General features: G+C 37.5%; 1 protein-coding gene across 2 annotated transcripts in view; it reads left to right on the top strand.

Annotated features, from left to right (window-relative positions):
* CCDC141 (coiled-coil domain containing 141) overlaps positions 1 to 19,640 on the top strand; it is a 167,179-nt gene that overhangs the window by 103,910 nt on the left and 43,629 nt on the right. For both annotated transcript variants that reach the window (XM_081051212.1, XM_081051211.1), the window contains exons 9-12: positions 8,573 to 8,714; positions 10,403 to 10,522; positions 12,228 to 12,419; positions 17,860 to 18,036. In XM_081051212.1, coding sequence (XP_080907338.1) covers positions 8,573 to 8,714; positions 10,403 to 10,522; positions 12,228 to 12,419; positions 17,860 to 18,036 — 631 coding nt within the window. The remainder of the gene's footprint in view (positions 1 to 8,572; positions 8,715 to 10,402; positions 10,523 to 12,227; positions 12,420 to 17,859; positions 18,037 to 19,640) is intronic.

Here is a 19,640-nt window from a genome sequence, read left to right as displayed (position 1 = left end):
AGGTGTATACAAGACCTCATCCTGGTTGAATATTTTGCTTTGATATAACTTGAAGTGTTGTCTGTTTTTGTCTAATATTTATTACTTTTTTAATGTTAATTCTTCATATTTTCATATTGTACAGAGAAATACGAACAGGAGTTAACTGGGATTTTGCATTCTTTTCCCGTGATTTTCATTTATGTGGATCACCACTGCTTGCCTGGGTGGACGTTGTGGATGATGGACTCAGGCCCAGCGTGGTCTGTTTGTCATTCCAGGATATTACTGAGTATCTTTTGTAAATCAGGTGCTCCCAAGCCTGGAGTGATAAGCAGAGTGTCTGTCCTCATGCTGCTTATATTCCGGTGGGAAGAAGGAGTCACTGAACAAAGTAAATCAGTAAATAACATGCTCTTACACAGCAATGAGTGCTATGAAAAACTATAAAGGTGAGATGGAATAGAGAGTGACCGTGGGAAAGCAACCATTTAGACATTGTAGGCAGGGAAGGATTCTTTAAGGGAAGGAACTACGGTGCAAATAGCTGGGAGATGAGTAGACCAGGCAGAGCAACAGCAAAGATGTAACGGAAAAAAGGACGATGTGGCTGAGTGAGAGGGTGACGGGGCTGGAGCATAAGACAGAATCAAAGATCTGGGTGAAAGTTAGATTGTTCACATGGTCATTAACAGTCATGGAAACACTAGTGTTAGAAACTTTCTTTTCTTTCTTTTTTTTTAGTGAACCTTTCATTTCTTTTTTTTTTAATTTATTGGGGTGACATTTGTTAGTAAAATTACATAGATTTCAGGTGTACAATTCTGTATTACATCATCTATAAATCCCATTGTGTGTTCACCACCCAGAGTCAGTTCTCCTTCCATCACCATATATTTGATCCCCCTTACCCTCATCTCCCCCTGCCACTCCCCTTACCCTCTGGTAACCACTAAGTTATTGTCTGTGTCTATGAGTTTTTGTTTCTCATTTGTTTGTCTTGTTCTTTTGTTGTTTTGGGTTTATATATCACGTATCAGTGACATCATATGGTTCTCTTCTTTTTCTGTCTGACTTATTTCGCTTAGCATTATACTCTCAAGATCCATCCATGTTGTCACAAATGTTCCTATCACCTTTTCCTACCGCCGAATAGTATTCCATTGTGTATATATACCACAACTTCTTTATTCATTCATCTATCGAGGGGCATTTTGGTTGAGAAACACTTTCTATATGTTGGTGAATTTAACACTCAAAAGCACCCTGTGATGTCAGTAGTACTGGTATCACTGTCCCTGTTTGGCAGATGAGGACGCTCGGGCACTGAGAGGGTCAGTAACCTGCCCTACTTCCTGTCACATGCCAGTAAGAGGTAGAGCACTTGAATGCAAGTCTGAACCGCTAAGTTAGGTTGCTCATTCTGTGTCTGTCTACTGCCTTCATTCCACTTCAGTGAACAACAAGGAGCCTGGCCACTTAGTAAACATGGATTCTTCTTATATTCCAGTGTGCTTAAAATGTGCTCCATGTATCCTCTAGTTTCAACTCAAATCTCACCTTCCCTGAAAGTTTCTTTCTTTCCTGTTATTTAAAACTTCACTGACTAGACATATAAGCACCTTGTATGACACAACAGCCCCAGGCGTCAAGGGCAGTCAAAGATATATAAACGTGGACTTGCATCTCTGGAACCTTACTAACAGTCTGTCAGAGAATGACACATCGAGGGAGTGTGCTCTCGGCCCAAGAAAGCCTCGAGGACAGAGAAGGGAGACACCTTCCCAAGCTCCTGTGGTCAGGATAAGACAAGTGAAGGAATGAGATTTGAGAGGGCCATAGGGGAACCTGACCATCTGAGATGGGAGAAGGCTTTACACCCTTTAGCCTGGATGCACAGAATTTATACATATCAAACACACACTACTTTTTGAATTCCGTCGTATTTGTCAGCTCTGTCTCATGGCTTCACTTTTCATTCTGTAATGTTCTGAATCATTCCTTAGTGGTTTGACTTGTGACAGTATCATCTCCTCATCCAGACCATGACATCACCTTGTAGAGATGAAACCATGCAGGTAACCTCTTTTATGTCCCTCATCTTAGTATTTACATATTAGGTGACTTGATTTGAAATGTTGAGGGACTTGATATGACATTAAAGGAAAGGCTCTATCATAGTAAAAAATATTTTTAAAAATCTTAAGTGGAAAACAAAGACAATCCAACTCTCCAACAAAATAAAAGAAAGAAACAAAAACAGAAATTTCCTTTGCCTAATAGAGTCATCTATGATTGCATATTGTGGGAATTCCACCAAGTCTGTAAGAACTTAAAATATCTGTTTAAAAAAAAAAAAGTTTGGTGATGCATTTAGATGGTAAATGTCAGATACTGAAATTTCAGAAATTGCAAAATCGAGTTTTTATGACTGTGTTAACTCAGTCACTTTTCAAACATGTTCATGTCTATATTAAGTTGTTCTTTTCAGAGGTTGAGTAAATGTCACAACTGCAATCTGGGCCTGTTAACATTTTGTCCAGGCTTTTATAATTCTGAAACTCAGTATGGAAGCACTGAAAGCTCACATTTTCCATTAAATCTAGGAGTAACTAGATTAGGATCCTGTAAAAGATCTAGGAGTCCCTCATTGCAATATGCATTCATTCATGTATAATGCTGATAATGTGGTGTGAAGTAGCAAGGATCCCAGAGTAAGAATGTCTGAAACTGCAGGGTATAGAGGAAGCCTGACTAAAAGGGCAGAGCAGAAATCTCTGTCTTGGGTGACTAAGGAGGAGTTCTCTCAGATTAGAAGGTTTGGAGAGAAAGGAGCCCAGAAAAGAGAGAGGGTGAGATATAAGTAGACATACTTATAAATAAAACACTCATCACAGTTCTGTTTCTAAATCTGAAAAACACCTAAATATTCCCAGAAAATAGAGAACTGTTTTAATATCTTAAGGACAAGCTCATAATGTAATATTCTAAACCCATATCAAAGTAGTGTTCTTGAGGAATATTTAAGGACAGAGAATAGCCTTACAAGACAATGCTAAGTGAGTAAAAGTTGGATGCAAGTTTTATATATGGCATTACACTAACAGACTATAAGAAGAAAAACTTTGGGGAAGGAAATACCTTAAACTATATTTTTATATTTTTCTAATTATCACGAATGATAATATTTGCTTGCTTAGTTCTTACTGCGCCCTTTTTATCTGAGGATGTGTGTCATTGATCATGGAAAATTGTTAGCACTTATCTCTTTAAATATTGATTTTTCTGTTGTGCTCTCTTTTCTCCTATAACTCCTCGTAGAATGTTGGAGCCTCTCAGTCTGTCCTTCAGGTCTCTGAACTGTCAGATTTTTCGATCCTTTAGCTCTTTGTGTTGTATTCTTAGTGAATCCCTCAGACTAATTTTCTCTTTTGCTAATTTTCACTTTGTTTTCATTCACTGATTTTTTAAAAGTTGTTATAACTGTATTTTTTCATTTCTAGAATTCCTAGCTCATTTTATTTCATATCCAATTCTGTTTTTATTTCTGTTTTTGTTATGGAGTTTCTTGTTCTTTTATTATGGGTGTTGGATGTTTTTTTTAATCTCTGATGATCTCAGATGTATTTATGGTAAAGTCATTTTCAGATTACTTATCTTCAATTCAGATAGAGTACATTTATCTCTTGATTGTTTAATGTCTTTCTTAGGATTTACTTTCCTCATGTGTTTTGAAATTTTAGATTGTACTCTCACCTGGAGTGGAAGTGTTTGTTTTTTGGCTTTATATTCCTGCTTTTGTTCTTTTCCTCTTTGTTCTCTTGTCCTTAGCCAGCTTTGCAATAACTTCCACCTGAACTCACAAGGTCTCTAGTCCAGAATCCATGTTTTGTTGTTTGGTCAGAGTCATGTTAGCTCCCATGGAGACACAGTGGCTCTCAGAGATGTAGCCAGAGAATCTGGTGGGGGTTGAAGGATGGTTCCTGATTGCCCTGCTGTGTCTGACTCATTGGCCCAAGTAGCATTTGTTTTCAAGGTTTTTCAACCTCGTTTTACTAGAAGGGAGAACCTCATCCCTCTTACTTATTTCCGGTATTCTCCTACCCTTCGTGTAGGTCTCTTTGGGCTCATAGGAATGGAATTTGTGGTCATCTCTGATGTATCTGGGCCAGAACCCAGGAGCTCTGTAGCTTCGGTGCCACTTACTTTCTGTTTCTTCAGAAAGTGTATATTGCTATGTGTATATTGAAGATGTGTGTGTGTGTGTGTGTGTGTGTGTGTGTGTGTGTGTGAGAGAGAGAGAGAGAGAGAGAGAGAGAGAGAGAGAGAGAGAGAGAGAGATTTGTTTGATAGAGATTCTCGATTTTATAGCTTAAGTCAGAAAAATAATTGTAAAAACATACATTGCACTTCTATAGTACCAATGGCATTTTTTTCCAATTAGAGATGAAATCTAGAGAATGACTGTTGTTTCCTCCAAAATAAAGATCATAAACAAAAAGGGACATTGTTTGGGTCTCTGTCAAAAGAAGCCAGCAAGCAAAAGATAAGGAAGATATATATATATATATATATATATATATATATATATATATATATATATATATATATATATATTCATTTTTAAAGTGTAATTTGTCTATACACAAAAAGAAAAATATGATCAGCTGGTTCCTTCTGATGAGATAGAGTAACTCGTCAAGTGCTTGCCATCTGGTTCAGCTCCTAATCCAGATGGGCTGCCAATAAGAATTTATGAAAGGTTTGAAAGCAACTTGCTGTTCTCCAAAAAGAATCATTAGAACACATTAACATTGGGATTTGCTCCCCTCCCTCAGCCCCAATTTGTGGCAGATGCAAAAATAAGGCAACTGCTTCCATACAGCAAATAGAGCAGTCTAGTTTTGAGCCAGAAGTCAATATTCTCTGCTCTTTGGGGGAAAAAAAATCAATTTTCTTCCCCCGTTCCCTCCTCTCTACTGACTCAATGAACAAGGGAAAAAAGGCTCCCATGATGGAGTTTCTAACAAATGTCTGAAGAAGCCTTCACAGTGTGTCATTTCTGAGTATCTTTGATGCTTGGAAAAGTTCAAGTCAACATTAGGAATAGTTTGATGAACCTCATACTCACACATACTCACAGGCACCGTCTAACCCATTCTTACAGACAAAGCCCAAAGGTCAGTCAGTATTTACAATGAAATTAGAGTCACAGATTCTAAGAGCTAGAGGTCTAGTCCACTGTTAGCCCCTCTCCCACCCAATCAGGCAGCACAGGAGCAGTACGGCTTCAGGAGCAGAGCTAAATGACGGCACTTCGTTCAACAAGTTTCTGTTATTCGTTCTTAGTTCTCATCCCATCATTTATTTAATATGATTGAGAAGTACTAGGACTCATTCCTGGGTGACTGATGGAAATCTATTAACTTATTTTCAGTGAGTGTAAGAATTGCTGGCAGAGAGTGAGGTCATCTTTTTCCTTTGATCAAACCATCTGCTTTATAGGCTCTGAGAAAATTGTCAGTATGCATGCTATACATGTTTTAAAATGTTTGTGATGTTCAAAAGAAAAGTCTGCAATCAGTGTATCAAGTTTCTGACTGAAAATAATGGCATCAGGGTGGGTTATAACCTGCAGATGAAGTTGACACGAAGAAGGAATTGAGGGGGTAGTCCTGGTGTTAGGAGATGGCAGGTATATTCCCACTGGGAATCAGGGAGAGGGAAGAGATTAATGTCAGAGCAGACAGTGATGATCTAGCTGGGACACAGAGAGGAAAACAGGAGCTGGCTAGGGCAAGCCAGATAACAGAGAACTTCTCATACTGAGAAAGGGATCCAAGTCACGTAAGAGTGGAATGAGTACACAGTGGCCAGGCAGTAATGCACAGCGGAACGGCAATTCAGCCTGTCCCTTAAGGCTGAAATGGAAGAGGGAAGTATCGGTCCACCTACCTATACATGTTAAACCATCAAAGAAATTGGGCAGTCTTTGCATAGCCTAAAACTTATATAAGTGAGCAAAGGGCAAAGTGATCATTATTTGAAAACGACTAGATACTGTTACTAGTGACATTTTTTTTAAGTTAAAGTTTATTGGGGTGACAATTGTTAGTAAAGTTACATCGATTTCAGGTGTACAATTCTGTACTACACTAGCGACATTTTTATATAGTAACTATCTGTGCATGTATTCTTTTTGTTCGTTAAGTTTCTTCTTTCCCCTTAATTATTGATCAAAGTGTATTTTATTAAAAACATACATTAATCTCCTACTTATCAGACTCTGTGCTCAGGGCCTTAGAGATATATGGATGAAAAGAGTGTTGTCCGTTTCCTTCAAGAATTTACAATGCAGCTGATACACACCGTGAGGCAGGCCTCTCAAGATGAGGCTGAATCTCCTAGGTCGTTGGAAAATCAAAAATGAATGGTCCTTCCAAAGACAGAAAGAGAGAGAGCCTATTTGGTTGGTTTTAGGTCATCTAAATTAAATTTGTAAGTTGCCAAAGAGCAATATTTTTACAAAAGGAATGCTGGATTTGGTTTTGTTTCCCGATGTCCGTTCTCAGTGCTGGTACCGGGACCCTCTAGTGGCCACTTTGAAAACGACAGACAGACATTGCACTATCTGGAGAACCCAGCCAGTTTCAAAAGAGCATGCCAGACGAGGTAATCCTGTTTCCATCAACTCTCAACTCCAGGGAAAGTGAAAGTTTAAAGGAAGAATACTTCCCCCCACCCCTGGTCATGCGTTACAGACCCAGAAAAGGTACTGAGAAGTGGTGAAGTCTGTGGATTCTGAGATCCGATGAACAGGTTTAAATCCCAGCTTTGCCACTTAATTTTGACCTGGGCAAGTTACGGAGCTTTTCTGTTCCTCAGTTTGTGCATCTGCAAAATGGAGACAACAGTTATACCCAGATGATAGGGTAGTTATGAGATTAGAAAAGAGACGACTTAAAACATTAAAAATGCAAACCTGTCACAGTAAGTATTCAGGAATTGTTTTTAGAAAGTGTTTACCCAATTACTTTCACAAACTTTGTTCTCTATGCTGTCTTTCCACAGTGCTTATTCACTTTTTTATTTGTCTTTCTCTTCTCAGATTTGCATACTTACAGAAAACTTGGAACTGTAAGAGACAGGACAACTGGGCTAAGTGCCTTTTTAGCATATAAGGTCTCAAAGTCTAAAACCTAGTTAAAATATGATTAGTATTACCGATACACTGCTTTTACAGAATTTGTGCACTTAATTATCATAAAACTTATTTCTAAAACTCTCCTGATTTCTTGATTAGACTCTTCACTATCTTGGAGTTATTAAAATACAAAACTAATTGTTTTAAGTATAATGTCTGTAGAACATTGTATGTCAGGATTAAGGTTTCCCCCCAGTTAAACTTCTTTGGGAAACCAGTGGTACCCAGAGGACACACTTGAATCCCATGTTTATCCTATTAGATTCTCAAGCTACTAGATGAATTCTCACCTCTTAGCAGCCTCATTGTCATTCCTGTGAAGTTCCTTTACCTCTCAGTCCTTTCGGAGCTTGCCCTCATTTCATTACTAATTTAATTCATTTTTACAGAGTCATAAATTAATTATTTGAGGTAAAACTACTGAAATCTGTACCTCATTCCAAGATCTTTTTTAGCTCTTGCTAATTAAATTTAAGAGTTATCATGTTAATCTTTATTAGTATTTGAAGGAAATGACTGACAGGAAACTAAAGACTTCAACTTCTAACATTGTAGTAGAGGCTCTGTCCTAAGAATAAGGTTGAAAAATTAAGAAGTACTCATTCCATCAGCAATGTTCTTTCATTGTCTTGTATTACCAGTGGGACTAAATTGGAAATGGCTAGGAAATTTGCTAATCCATCTTTAGATTGGAGCAAATGGGGTCCAACTCGAGGTTCATTTGTTGTTTTATAGGCATTTTCATTTTTTGAGCGCTCATGTTCCCTTTTTCTCATGAGGCCAGCAGAAGTGAAAATGACAATATGAGGCTTGGTTTCTTTCTTATGAACAAGTAGTACATTAGATTTTTAGTTGTTGGTGCTAACTTGGTTTTCATCTAATGAATGCAGCCATGAGCATTCATAACCTTGCCAAACAAGGTCCTTAGTGTTACATCGATATTTTACTCTCTTAGATTAGTAAATGTTTTGTTAATTGGTTGAGCCACATTTCTATTCAAAGAGCATCTTTAGATAAATGAAGCTTTTAAATAACACCCCCAGGAAAACTCTTGGCTAACATACTGTGCTTTTTGCCATAAGGTTCTCAAAATATCTTAAAGAAATATTAAAAAGTAAACCTTTAGAAAAGAAGATTAGACCTCGTTGCAAAACCCATAACTCATCTTTTCCCTCGGGACTGACTTAAACAAAGGAACATAATTTGGTTTTGCTCTCTGCGGTGCCAGAACTGTAGCTACTTAACTTCTATTATCGTAAAGCCTGAAGCTTGATACCTTCTATCAACTCAGACTTCTCATGAAAGAGTAGTTCCATTTTCAAATGTTCCTTATTCCAGGGGCTACTATACGGAGGTGGAGTGAACTAACAGCTGGCTTGTTCCATTCAGCTCTCAGGTGACCGGTGTCCATGAAATGATGGGATGCATTCAGAGACGCATGAATCATCTGACTGAACAGTGTTCAGCGCACAAGGAATTTGCTCTTAAGAAACAACAATTAACAGCCTCAGTGAAGGGCCACCTACGGAAGGTAGTTTCATAAAATGTGTCCTCCTTAAGCTACTGTTTAGATGAACTCCTTATTCGGTGATAATAGATGGTGTGGCAACTGCAGCATATGGGCCTGGGGGGAGAAATGGGAAATGTCTGCTTAGGCATCTCTTACATTCCACATTAGATTTTAATAACTGAACAGAATAGAGCTGTAATTCACTATTGCTCATCAACCATCCCTGCCCCGGGTTGCCAAAACTAGATATGTAATCCCACCTGCCACCCGGCTCTGAACATGTATATACAAATGCAGAACTGCATTAACTTAACTGGGTACGTATCGTGATGATGTCCTTGCCTTACAGGGTTTTTTTGTGCATGGTTCCAAGATGCATACGTTTTGGTTAACTTGATACTACACAACACAAGGACAGCAAATAGGTCAATACCAAAAATGATGGGTTTTATTGCACTAGGTCAGTCATCTGAATGCAAGCATATGTGTGAAAATCCTCTATAGAGTAAATACATGGCTTGATTTGAGAGACTGTTATTTCTCTCAATAACAAGCCAGAAATAAAATCAGGCAGCTACTATCTCACTAAATAAAAATTTGCTTATTTTTGGGCAGGATATATAGCAAAAACTAGGAATGTCTCAATGACATTAATGTTAATGAGCCTTGTTGCATAGGCTGGGTCTTAGATTTTCAATGATGTTTTCATTTGATACAATAAACTTATATGCCTGACTTACACAAGTAGAATTAGTAGACTTTGTAGGACAGTGAAGTGTAAATAACCAATAAATAGCCATGTCCCTATCTAAATTGCCTCCCTACCTGTTATTGATCCAGAAACTTGGGAATTTGAGCCTTGTTCTGATGCCTGGGTCCAGGGAGACTCCAAATATGATGACAGCTGTGGTGTCACATTCCCTAGCGCTTGAGAGTCAAGCAAATTCCATGGTGGTGGAAAATGTAGTAGGGACTCCAACAGCTGTGGCCATCATCTTACTGCCAATTCATACCCACTGTGACGCTGCGAAGTATGTACTCTAGTTAGAGCCCAGGGATGCAGGCAGTAACTTGAATGTAATAGAACCTGTAAAGGTCACTTTATTCACTGATTTTTGTGTATTGAAGATCACATATAGTCTTCTACAGTTATCAATTACATCATCTAGGCGTGTTCCTGTGTTTTATTATCACATGTACAGGGTGTGGGGCTGCTGCAGGGTCCCCCAGCCCTAAAAATAGAAAATCTTAGGTGATCTAATACCTTGCTCTGGACCTCTACTTCAAAATGTACCTGTAAATTGAACCCTATTCAACTTACAGTGGATGATTGTGACTCATCCGATAATCAGATAAATTGATGTCAGCTGTGTTGGGAAGCGCATTCTCCTTTCTATGTAATATACTCATAAATAATAAGTTCTTAGAGGACCTGGATGATTGCTTATATCTCATTGCTGTTACTACAAGAAATATCTTTAAACATATACCCTCTATCGGTGAGTCAGTAGTATTACCTCATATGGAGAGCAATGTTATTAATTTAAATATGAAATTTGGAAATATTTAAAACTCTTTTTAGATTAAAATTGACATATAAAGTATAATGGGAATATAGAGAGTACTATTTATTTATCTTCTCTGTACATATGCGTACATATATGCAAAAACATATTACTAAGTCTACAACATATTCTTTATTCCTAAAGGCGGAAATGTCAATTCAGAAAATCAATCAAGTACTTTCCAATGCAATGGATGTCGGTTCCAGCCTTTCTGAGTCAGGGAAGATTTTGAGTAAATATTTGGAACTAGACATCCAAGCTAAGGTAAATAAAATAATTATTATTGTTAGGATTTTGTAAAGATGATTTCTTTCTATATCAGTAGCTATAAAACTTATTCTTAGTTCTCTGGAGGGTTATGATTCTAAATTAATGTTGTGGCAAATAATGACTTCAAAACTCCTACTGTTATGTGTATATAAATTATTTATATTTATATGTACATTTATTAGGGGGTTTGAGCTCACTGAAACTCAACATTCTAGCCTGGTTGCAAACACTCATTTGGCGCCTTTTCCTGGCCTGGGAGATGTCAGTCACTCTTTTTGGGGTGCCAAAAGAGGCAGGGAGAGTGCTTTTCTAAGCCTATTTGTGATTTTCTGCTGGAGTACGTTACGAAAGAAAATTACCAGAAGCAACACGAGTTAATGGAAGATTCCAGGAGGCACATAGAAACACAATCTTGTTCATACGCTGAACCTTCAGAGACAGCAAATGCCCCTTCTCTCCCTGGCAACTTCTCTAGCTCCCTCTCATCCTTTCCCATGGCTCTTAGGGTCAAATATTCCTGCTAGCAGCTCCAGACCCCACTGAGTCCCAGCCTGCCCCAGCAGGTGTTGAGGAAAGTGAGTCACATGTCTCCCTTGGCTCGCCCAGGTTGGCAGGAAATGGCCTTGCCTCCCCAGTTCTCAGCAGAAGTGCCTCCTTCACAGACACACCACCTGCCCACCCACAGATGAACGGATTTTTAAAAAATGAGATTTTTTTTTATTTATTATTTAAAATGTTTAAAATAAAACATATGTCTGAATTCAATTTCATTTTTTAATTTTAAAAAATTTAAAAGGAAGGAGGAAATTGCACAGGGAGAAACTCTCCTGCTTTCCTCCTTCCCGAGTGCTGTCTGGAAGCAACACTCTTAAAATTGCCTTCATTTAGTGGAGTACTTGGGAAGCATATTAAACACAAGTAGGGAAGCCATCTCTTCTTGCTGCAAGTGAGAATGGAGATTTTTTTCTTTCACTTTTGCTTGATTGCTAGGTTGGTCTCCATGAAATTTTACATGACTCTTCCTCTGGCAATGGTACCTGTGATGCCTACAATACCTACTCCTCCATTTAATCAGTAGTTAGATTTCACATGACAGAAATTGCACTCAAAGAGAAAAATATCAAACCCAAACAAGTCAAATTCACTGACTCTTTAGGCTATTTAGACCTCATATGTAATATTTCCCCTGTACTTTTTAAAAAACCCTTCTAGGTAGTGATTTAAGTAAGAATGAATAATTGATATGTCATGTTTTTATGAATTAAAAATGAGTAAACAATTTCTATAAATTTGCACCTTGAACAAAATAACAAAATTAATTTAAGAATTTGCTTGAGCTATTATTGTTAATTTCATAAAGCAATTCTAGTATATAACTATATTTAAATTACTTAAAACATTTGTGCCATTTTGTTTTATCATCTTCTATAACAAACAACTCTTCTTCTACTTGTGACACAGAAAATAGAATGCTAAACAAGAAGTGTAGCTGATAGAGTGAAAGAATAATTTGAGATGATTTTTATTTTAAGATACCTTTTTTAAAAAAATTTTGAAAGTTGTGCCTTTCTTTTATTGAGGAGAATTTTGGTACAAGTTCAATTAATAATCATAATAGATGCATGTACAGGAGGCAATGAAATGTGAATGTTCATGATTCCTCTGTCAGCTTCTGACCCCCTGTGCTTTGCTTTCAAAGGACACAGCACAAGAATTAGAAGCAGCTGCAAAACTTATGACAGAGAAAAATGAATTTGAATCTGATGAAGTGGCATTGCTTTTTTCTAAAGCTAAATGGCTAGAGGAAGAATTAAACCTACTTGACCAAAGCATCGGTTCCAGGTCACAAGTCCTGCAAACTTATGTGGCATTTCTAAAGTCATCAGAGGAGGTACGGTACCAACGTGCTGGCAAGGTAGCTAGCCACCTTCATCAGCAAGGTGGCTTCTGCCCGTCTTCCTGCTTTCTGTGGGGATGGAAGCCCATGGAGGTCATTCCATGTCCTCCACACCAGGGCATGTACTCACTTATAGGCCCTTCCTTCACCAAGGCCTCATACAAGCACTGAAAGAGTAAGCTCTTTTACTAAAACATTATACAGCATGTATGGGTAGATATGTACACAAAAAAGCAAAGTAATTCTGTTGGGACACTTTTTATCTTTACGTATTTACAATATCCTAACTGTAGAACAAAATTATTATAAAATAAGTCATCGTCTAAACTTTGGATTTCTTTGAATACCTAAGCAATTCATGTGATTCATTTAAAATACACAGAATTGGAAATTATGGGCTTTTGGATCTATTCTCAAATCTGTTTTTGTTTGATAGTTTATGCCTCTTGACACGTTACTGCAGAGAACTTCTTCCGAGTTACTATTCGGACAGGGGTGTATAGACAGTCTGTAACATTGCCTCTAGCAGACTAGGGTTCCATCTCTCAGTTGTCCCTGGGTCTTGGAGATGACGTCAGTATTATAAAAGTGCTAGGGTCCTTCCTCATTCAACTCTGGTCCCAGGGTACTCAGCTGCATGCTGCTCACCCTCCTTTCAGGAGGTTCATTAGGAGGTAGAACCAGCAAGGTCACTCAGGGATAAAGCCAACCAAAGTTAGGTAGCATGCTAGATTTCCATATTCTCACCCCCACCCTCCCAACACTTTCCCCTTAACCTCCCAACACCGCCATCTGGCCTACCCACATTTCCTCTGTCAGCTTACTTTCTATAATTGTTTGGAGGAATGCCATGTCCAGACCCTGGAAATCTCAGGTAACCACTGCCTCCTTTTCTACATCTTTACTCCACCTTTTGTCATTTCTGACTTTTTAAAGTTTTTCTTAGTCCCAACCTCTCATGGTTTGGCAGAGGTATTTCAACTGACAGGATTATTCTGTTGATAAACATGTTTATTCAGAACTTTTAATGGTGGAGAAGGTACAAAGGAGTGCTTGTTTCCCGTGTCTTCATTGCCAAAACTGTAGTTTCTTGTCTTCTAGTTCAGTAACCACTTCCATGGCCCACTCTAGCCGCTGGGACCAGGAGATTTGAGTTTAGGGCTGAAACCTTAGCTTTGCAAACACTTCCTCAGAACAACTTTTCATCCTTTCATCTTCCCAGCTTTCACTTAATCTATTTTCCTATCTGGCAGAACCTTCTGTCCTTCTAATTTTGGCAGTGCTCTCAGTCTGTCACTCTCTTACCCGCTCACGTTTTCCTTTTTTCCTCTCCAGCTCCTGGTTACTCATTTGCGTTTCATTCTCCATGGCCTCCACTTTCTGCCTTCCACCCTGACTAACTCTGCCAATTCCTAATACTAGATCAATCTGACACTCTTATTTACTTAGCTTTTCTTTCCAAGCTTCTAGATACTCCTGCAGAAAATCATACAATGGTGTTGATTGGCACTGTTACAAATTTATAAGTCTCTGTCTCAGCTGGGTCCCCCATATGCTCCCTAGTTGGCACCCATTCAGTAGCGATTCTCAAACATCTTACTCCTTTCCATACTTAAATCTCAGCCAATGCCTTGACCTCACATGTGACTGGAAAAAAATAAAATGTGGCCATTGAGCCTAACTGCCTTGACTTCCAAACCAATTGGCATATTTACCCCTCCTCCATCATCGCCAATAAAGTGAAGTCCCTACTTCTTTCTGTTCAGTGCTAATCAGAAATCAATCCCTCCCTGTATGCTTCCATATCCTTCAGAATATAGCACTAGCCACCTTCTCTAATTTTTCAAGTTTGCTTTTTCCTTTGCTTCCTTCCATTTGGTCTACAGTTATGCCCTTGTCCTTGTGGAGGCCTTGTCCTTGTGGAGGCAACCACTCTATAATTTTCCTTCCCTTCACAACTGGACTCTTGCAATAGGAAGAATACATTTCTTGCCTCTACTCATTCATCCTCCCCAGTTCTCATCCCATAGCAGTTTAGCTTATTTTCTTTTCTATCCTGCCATTTACCACCTCTTTGAAAATGTGCTCCACTGAAAATGTTCCTATAAGCTACTTCCTTGTGTTGACAAATGAAATGGTGTATTTTCAGTCTTCATCCTGCTTAATCTCTCTGCCACATTTATTTAATCCAGTTATTCTTATCTGTTGTGGCTTAAAAAAACAAAAACAGATTTATTGTAATTTACATACCGTGTTTCCCCAAAAATAAGACCTAGCTGGACAGTCAGCTCTAGTGCATCTTTTAGAGCAAAAATTAATATAAGGCCCGGTATTATATTATATTATATTATATTATATTATATTAATTATATTATATTATATTATATCCAGTCTTATACTAAAATAAGACTGGGTCTTATATTAAATTTTGCTCCAAAAGATGTATTAGAGCTGATTGTCCAGCTAGGTCTTATTTTGGGGGAAACACGGTAGCATAAAATTTACCTATTTTGGAGTGTGATGGTTTTTAATGTATTTATTGAGTTATGAAACTGTCATTGTACTCCAGTATTAGCATATTTCCATCACCCCAAAAAGAGCCCTGGTGCACATTTTCAGTCAATCCTGGTTTCTACTCCCAGCCTCAGGCAAACACTGATCAGCTTTCTATCTCTATAGATTTGTCTTATTTGGGTATTTTCACATAAGTGGAATCATTTTTTCTACTCTATCTACTCCTTGTCCTTTTTCCCAACTCAGTTCCCTTTTCCTGAAGTATGGTGGGTCCCAGAGTTATTGCCTGTTCTCTTTCTTTTGCACACTCTACACATGTTTCTTACAAAAATTACACACACTCCCATATATGGTTTCAATTCACCAATTACTCAGAAATGGCTCCTTAGCCCCAACAGTTCTAAGCTCCAGACCAATGCTTTCAACTTCTGGTTATACTAATTACCTATGTATCCTGTGGGCTCCTGGAACTCAACAAAACACAATTGGTTATCTTTCCCTCAAACAAGTTTTCTTTCTGTATTTTGGCATTGGGTTAATGACCCCACCATTTTTCAGAAGTCCTATGTGGAAGCTTCAAAATCTTTCCCTAGCTCTCTCTCAGTGTGCATTTATTTTTCAACAGGCCCTGTGTTTTTCATTCCAGATTTTATGTAATCTTTACAACACCTCTATGTTTATTTACTATTATCCCTATTTTCCAAATGAGGAAAACTTTGGGATCTGAGAAGTTAGGTATACAAGATTAATCAGCTAGGAACCATAAAGTCTAAGGTTAATCACCAATCTCCTCCCTTTCATTTTTTCCTATTTCAAAGACCATGCTATCCTTTGTCTCTCTAGAGAGACAACCTAAAAGGTTTCTGAATTCTCCTTACTCTCCTTTTGCACCATGCATTCCTCAGTTGAGGAACCTCCTCATCCCTTGCAGAGGCTTAAAAAAGTTGCCTCTGCCTGTTCTCCCTTCCCCCTGTCATTTCCCCCTTCACTCCTGCTTTCAAAAAATGGTCATTCTAAAGCAAATCTAATCATATTACCTCCTGAAATTCAGGCAGTTTGACAAATGTAATTTGTGAAGCAAGATGCTAGTAACTTTTACTAAAAGTGGATAAAATATTAAAGTTTATCATTATTCACTTAAAAATACACTGATACAGATTCAAGGGAATTCCTATAATGGTGTCATTCTCACTTGCATTCAAGGAGGCTTTTTTGAACAGTTGGAAAGGGTGGATGAATTAAAGTTCATGCTTTGAGAATTGCACACAACTGACAGCCCATCAAATTGACACCCAACCTGTCGTGCACAGTGTTACTGAAGTACTTACTGATGGTTGTCATGCTCATTCTGAGTCACTGTGATAGTTATCGGTTGCTTCAAACTAATGAGAACTTGTCACATCATGTTGGTTATAATAGAAAACAAGTTGAAACCTGCTGGTGGGTTTTATCCCAGTACAATTATCCTTTTAGCTTCTTTTTTGCCACTCAGCTTGCACAAGCCAAATGTCACCCACACAATCAGATCATTTATCATGCTCTGAAACATCAGTATTTTCATATTTGTGCCTTCACACAGCTATTCCTTCCACCTCACCCTGGACAATCCTGAAAGACACAAATCAATGTCACCTCTTTTGGGAAGTTCTCTGTTTACTCGATGCAGAGTTGGTGGTCCCCTCTCAGTGTACCCGTAGCATTGTGCATAAATGTGGCCTTTAGTTGTAAAAATCTGATTTTGGTTCTCTTTCTTCCAGAACCATCTTTGGCAACCCAAGGAAATAAATGCTTAATTTTTACTAGGGAATCTTAGAAGAATCCATGAAGGAGGTGGCATTTTAACTAGCTCATGAAGAATGAGTAAAAGCGCAAAACTGAGAAAAGCTCATTCTGGGCTGAGGAAACAGGCATCAGCCAAACCTGGCTATGGAGAAATGGAATGTGGGAAATGAGGAGACAACTGTTTCTGAGCTCCATGTGCAAGCTCTCCTATTAAGCTCATTTAAATTAAGCATGTTGTTCAAAGCTTTAAAATACAATGACTAACCATTGCCTGAAATCTCTCTCATGGTTATGTTGCTTTTGGTAGTTAGGAGCTCTTTGAGTATTGTCCTAGTGGCCATTAAATATGGTTCAAAATGCACAAAAACTTGTTGCAAAAATTTTCTCCTATTTCTACATGAGCCAATTATATGTTCATCTATAGTTCTGCAGGCACATTTGATTTTATATAAGCTCTATTCAAAGGGAATGGTTGAAAATAATCTAGTATTGCTTACATTGGGTTAGCAAATGAAAAAAATATAAGGAGGTAAAGTAATGTTTCTTAGTAGGATTAGCTCATGGAAACAGTTTCATATTAACACTTGTACAGAAAATTAGTAATTGTGTGTACTCTTGTTCTGGTTTATCACTTATTAGAAGCAAATTGTGATTTACTAATATTTTTTCATGGACTTACATTTCTTTCTGATTCATATTCCTTAATTACATATATATATATATATATATATATATATATATATATATTCACATATATATGTGCATATATAGCTTTCTTCTGAATTATAAAACTCAGCTTTAAATGATTCACACTGGTGTTTGACGTAAATTATCCTCATTTATAAAACATGCATATATACAATACATAAATATGATTTTGGCTATAGTAAATAGGTCTTATAGATAATACACGTGTCAGCTCAATTTATTACCCAGTGGTAGTTCTGTCTGTCAACAACCTAAATAGATTTTCACACCTTTTCAGTAAATTTGACAATATTCAATAATTAGTTAAAGAAATCTGGGATGTAGTTTCCATTTAATTTTTATATAGGCTTTTATTGGAATCTAGTGTCACTTTTCTTTAAAAATGTGTTTAAGTGTTCTTAACTTGCATTTATATTCTCCTTATTTTTAGATAGAGGAGCAGTGTCAGAGCCTAAAGGAGTTTTACCAAACTGAAAACCCACAGAGGGAAGAAGATATTGCTGAAGCCAAATACCAGTCTGACTCTGCTGAGCAGTGGCAGCTCTTTTTAAAGAGGAGTTTTTTAACTCAAGACCTAGGGCTTCAGTTCCTTAATTTAATAAATATGGTGAGAATGACATTATGTGAGTCACAGCTTCTGCAAGGATTGCTTGTCAAAGTTAAAATCATAAATTCAAAAGTTCAATTATCAATTAATCAGTAATGTGGATTTAGAAAGTTCGTTTTAGCTTCATTCAACCTAGAACAGTCCTGAAGCCCAGCATTTATACGTTTATTTAATCCTAGACCTCTTGTTACTTTATAACGTGATGGTTATTTTTACTAGTAAGAAGAAAGAATGACTATAATCCAAATGCAATATTTTTTATCATTACATAGAAGTTCACCCAAAAGTTCTAAGTTACGTTGAAAGCGTGCAACAAGGTCCTTCCAAAATTGCCCGGGACTAAAGACAATGTCTAGGATGCATCTTCATTTTGAAGAATTTCTTACTATAACAGATCTTTTTATAGTGACGCTCCATTATATTTAGACATATACCCTAAACTTTAGTTGTCCACTTATATCGGTAAAATATTCTAGAATCCTAATATCAACCTCTGACCCATATAAAGTGCTCTGCAGAATTCTTAAAAGATGGCTAATCCTCCTCTCCTTCAATACTTTGGTATTTTCCTAATGAAACTGATCATTTCATTGTTAGAGAACGCCAGCTACTAGAAAACTTCTGTTTTAATGTTAAGTGAAATCTGTCTTCATATCTGGTTCTAACTCTCCGTAGCAACACAGGGGAAAAGTATTCATGCTTCATTCCTCTTACACATGAAAAGTCCTTCAAACGTAGGAAATAGTTCTTGTGTTGAATCTGAGTCTGTTCTGTGGCTAACCACGTGCAAATCCTTTCTGTCATTTAGGAGGTAGCTTCATTTCTCTCTCCATCCTGATCCTTCCTCCCAGAATTTTCTATGATTTGTCGAAATCATTCATAAAATGTAACCAAAAGTGAAGTACAACTTAAACACACAGAACAACAAAGTGGACATCATTCTTTACTAGTGAGACCTAAGAGTATACAAGCATTTTTAGCGAGGATTTCACTTTGCTGATTCATATTAAGCTTGGGATTGAATAAAACTGTCGTACATTTTTATTGTAATTTCTGCCAAGCTAGGTCTCTCCCATCTTATGTCAGCTATTTATCTTTTACATACAAATGTGGGTCGTATATTTATTCCTATTTAATGTCATTTGGTTAGTCTTCCCCCATGTTTCCATCTTGTCAAATTAATTTTGGACCTGCTATCTACTATATTAGCCATCTCTCCTGGGTTTAATTCTATACATTGAGAAAGAAGACTTCTAGCTACAATCTGATAATGAATAAAAGTGTCTAAGGGGCAGGTTGACATCCCAAGCCATTAAGCAATCAGTTAATTAACCAGTTTTTTAAACAATCATGGATGCTTCAAATAGTACTTTAATCCAACCACGATTTCACAGTGTTTTTCTTATGTTTGTAATGGGAGACACTACTCAAAGGGATCTCTATTTACCTAGAATCCTATCAATTACATACATATAATCTGACAGAAATCAGGTTGACTCCTAGTGATCAAGGGATTCTTTCCAAAGTGATCACAAATGGATTGATCAGTGATGAACTTATGGCACTGGTCTTCTCTGTAAAGCTTTCCCATCTGTAAATTATGT

The sequence above is a fragment of the Rhinolophus hipposideros genome, assembly GCF_964194185.1.
Source record: "Rhinolophus hipposideros genome assembly, chromosome: 6".
Lineage (NCBI taxonomy): Eukaryota > Metazoa > Chordata > Mammalia > Chiroptera > Rhinolophidae > Rhinolophus > Rhinolophus hipposideros.
This window is presented reverse-complemented; position numbering and strand designations above follow the sequence as displayed.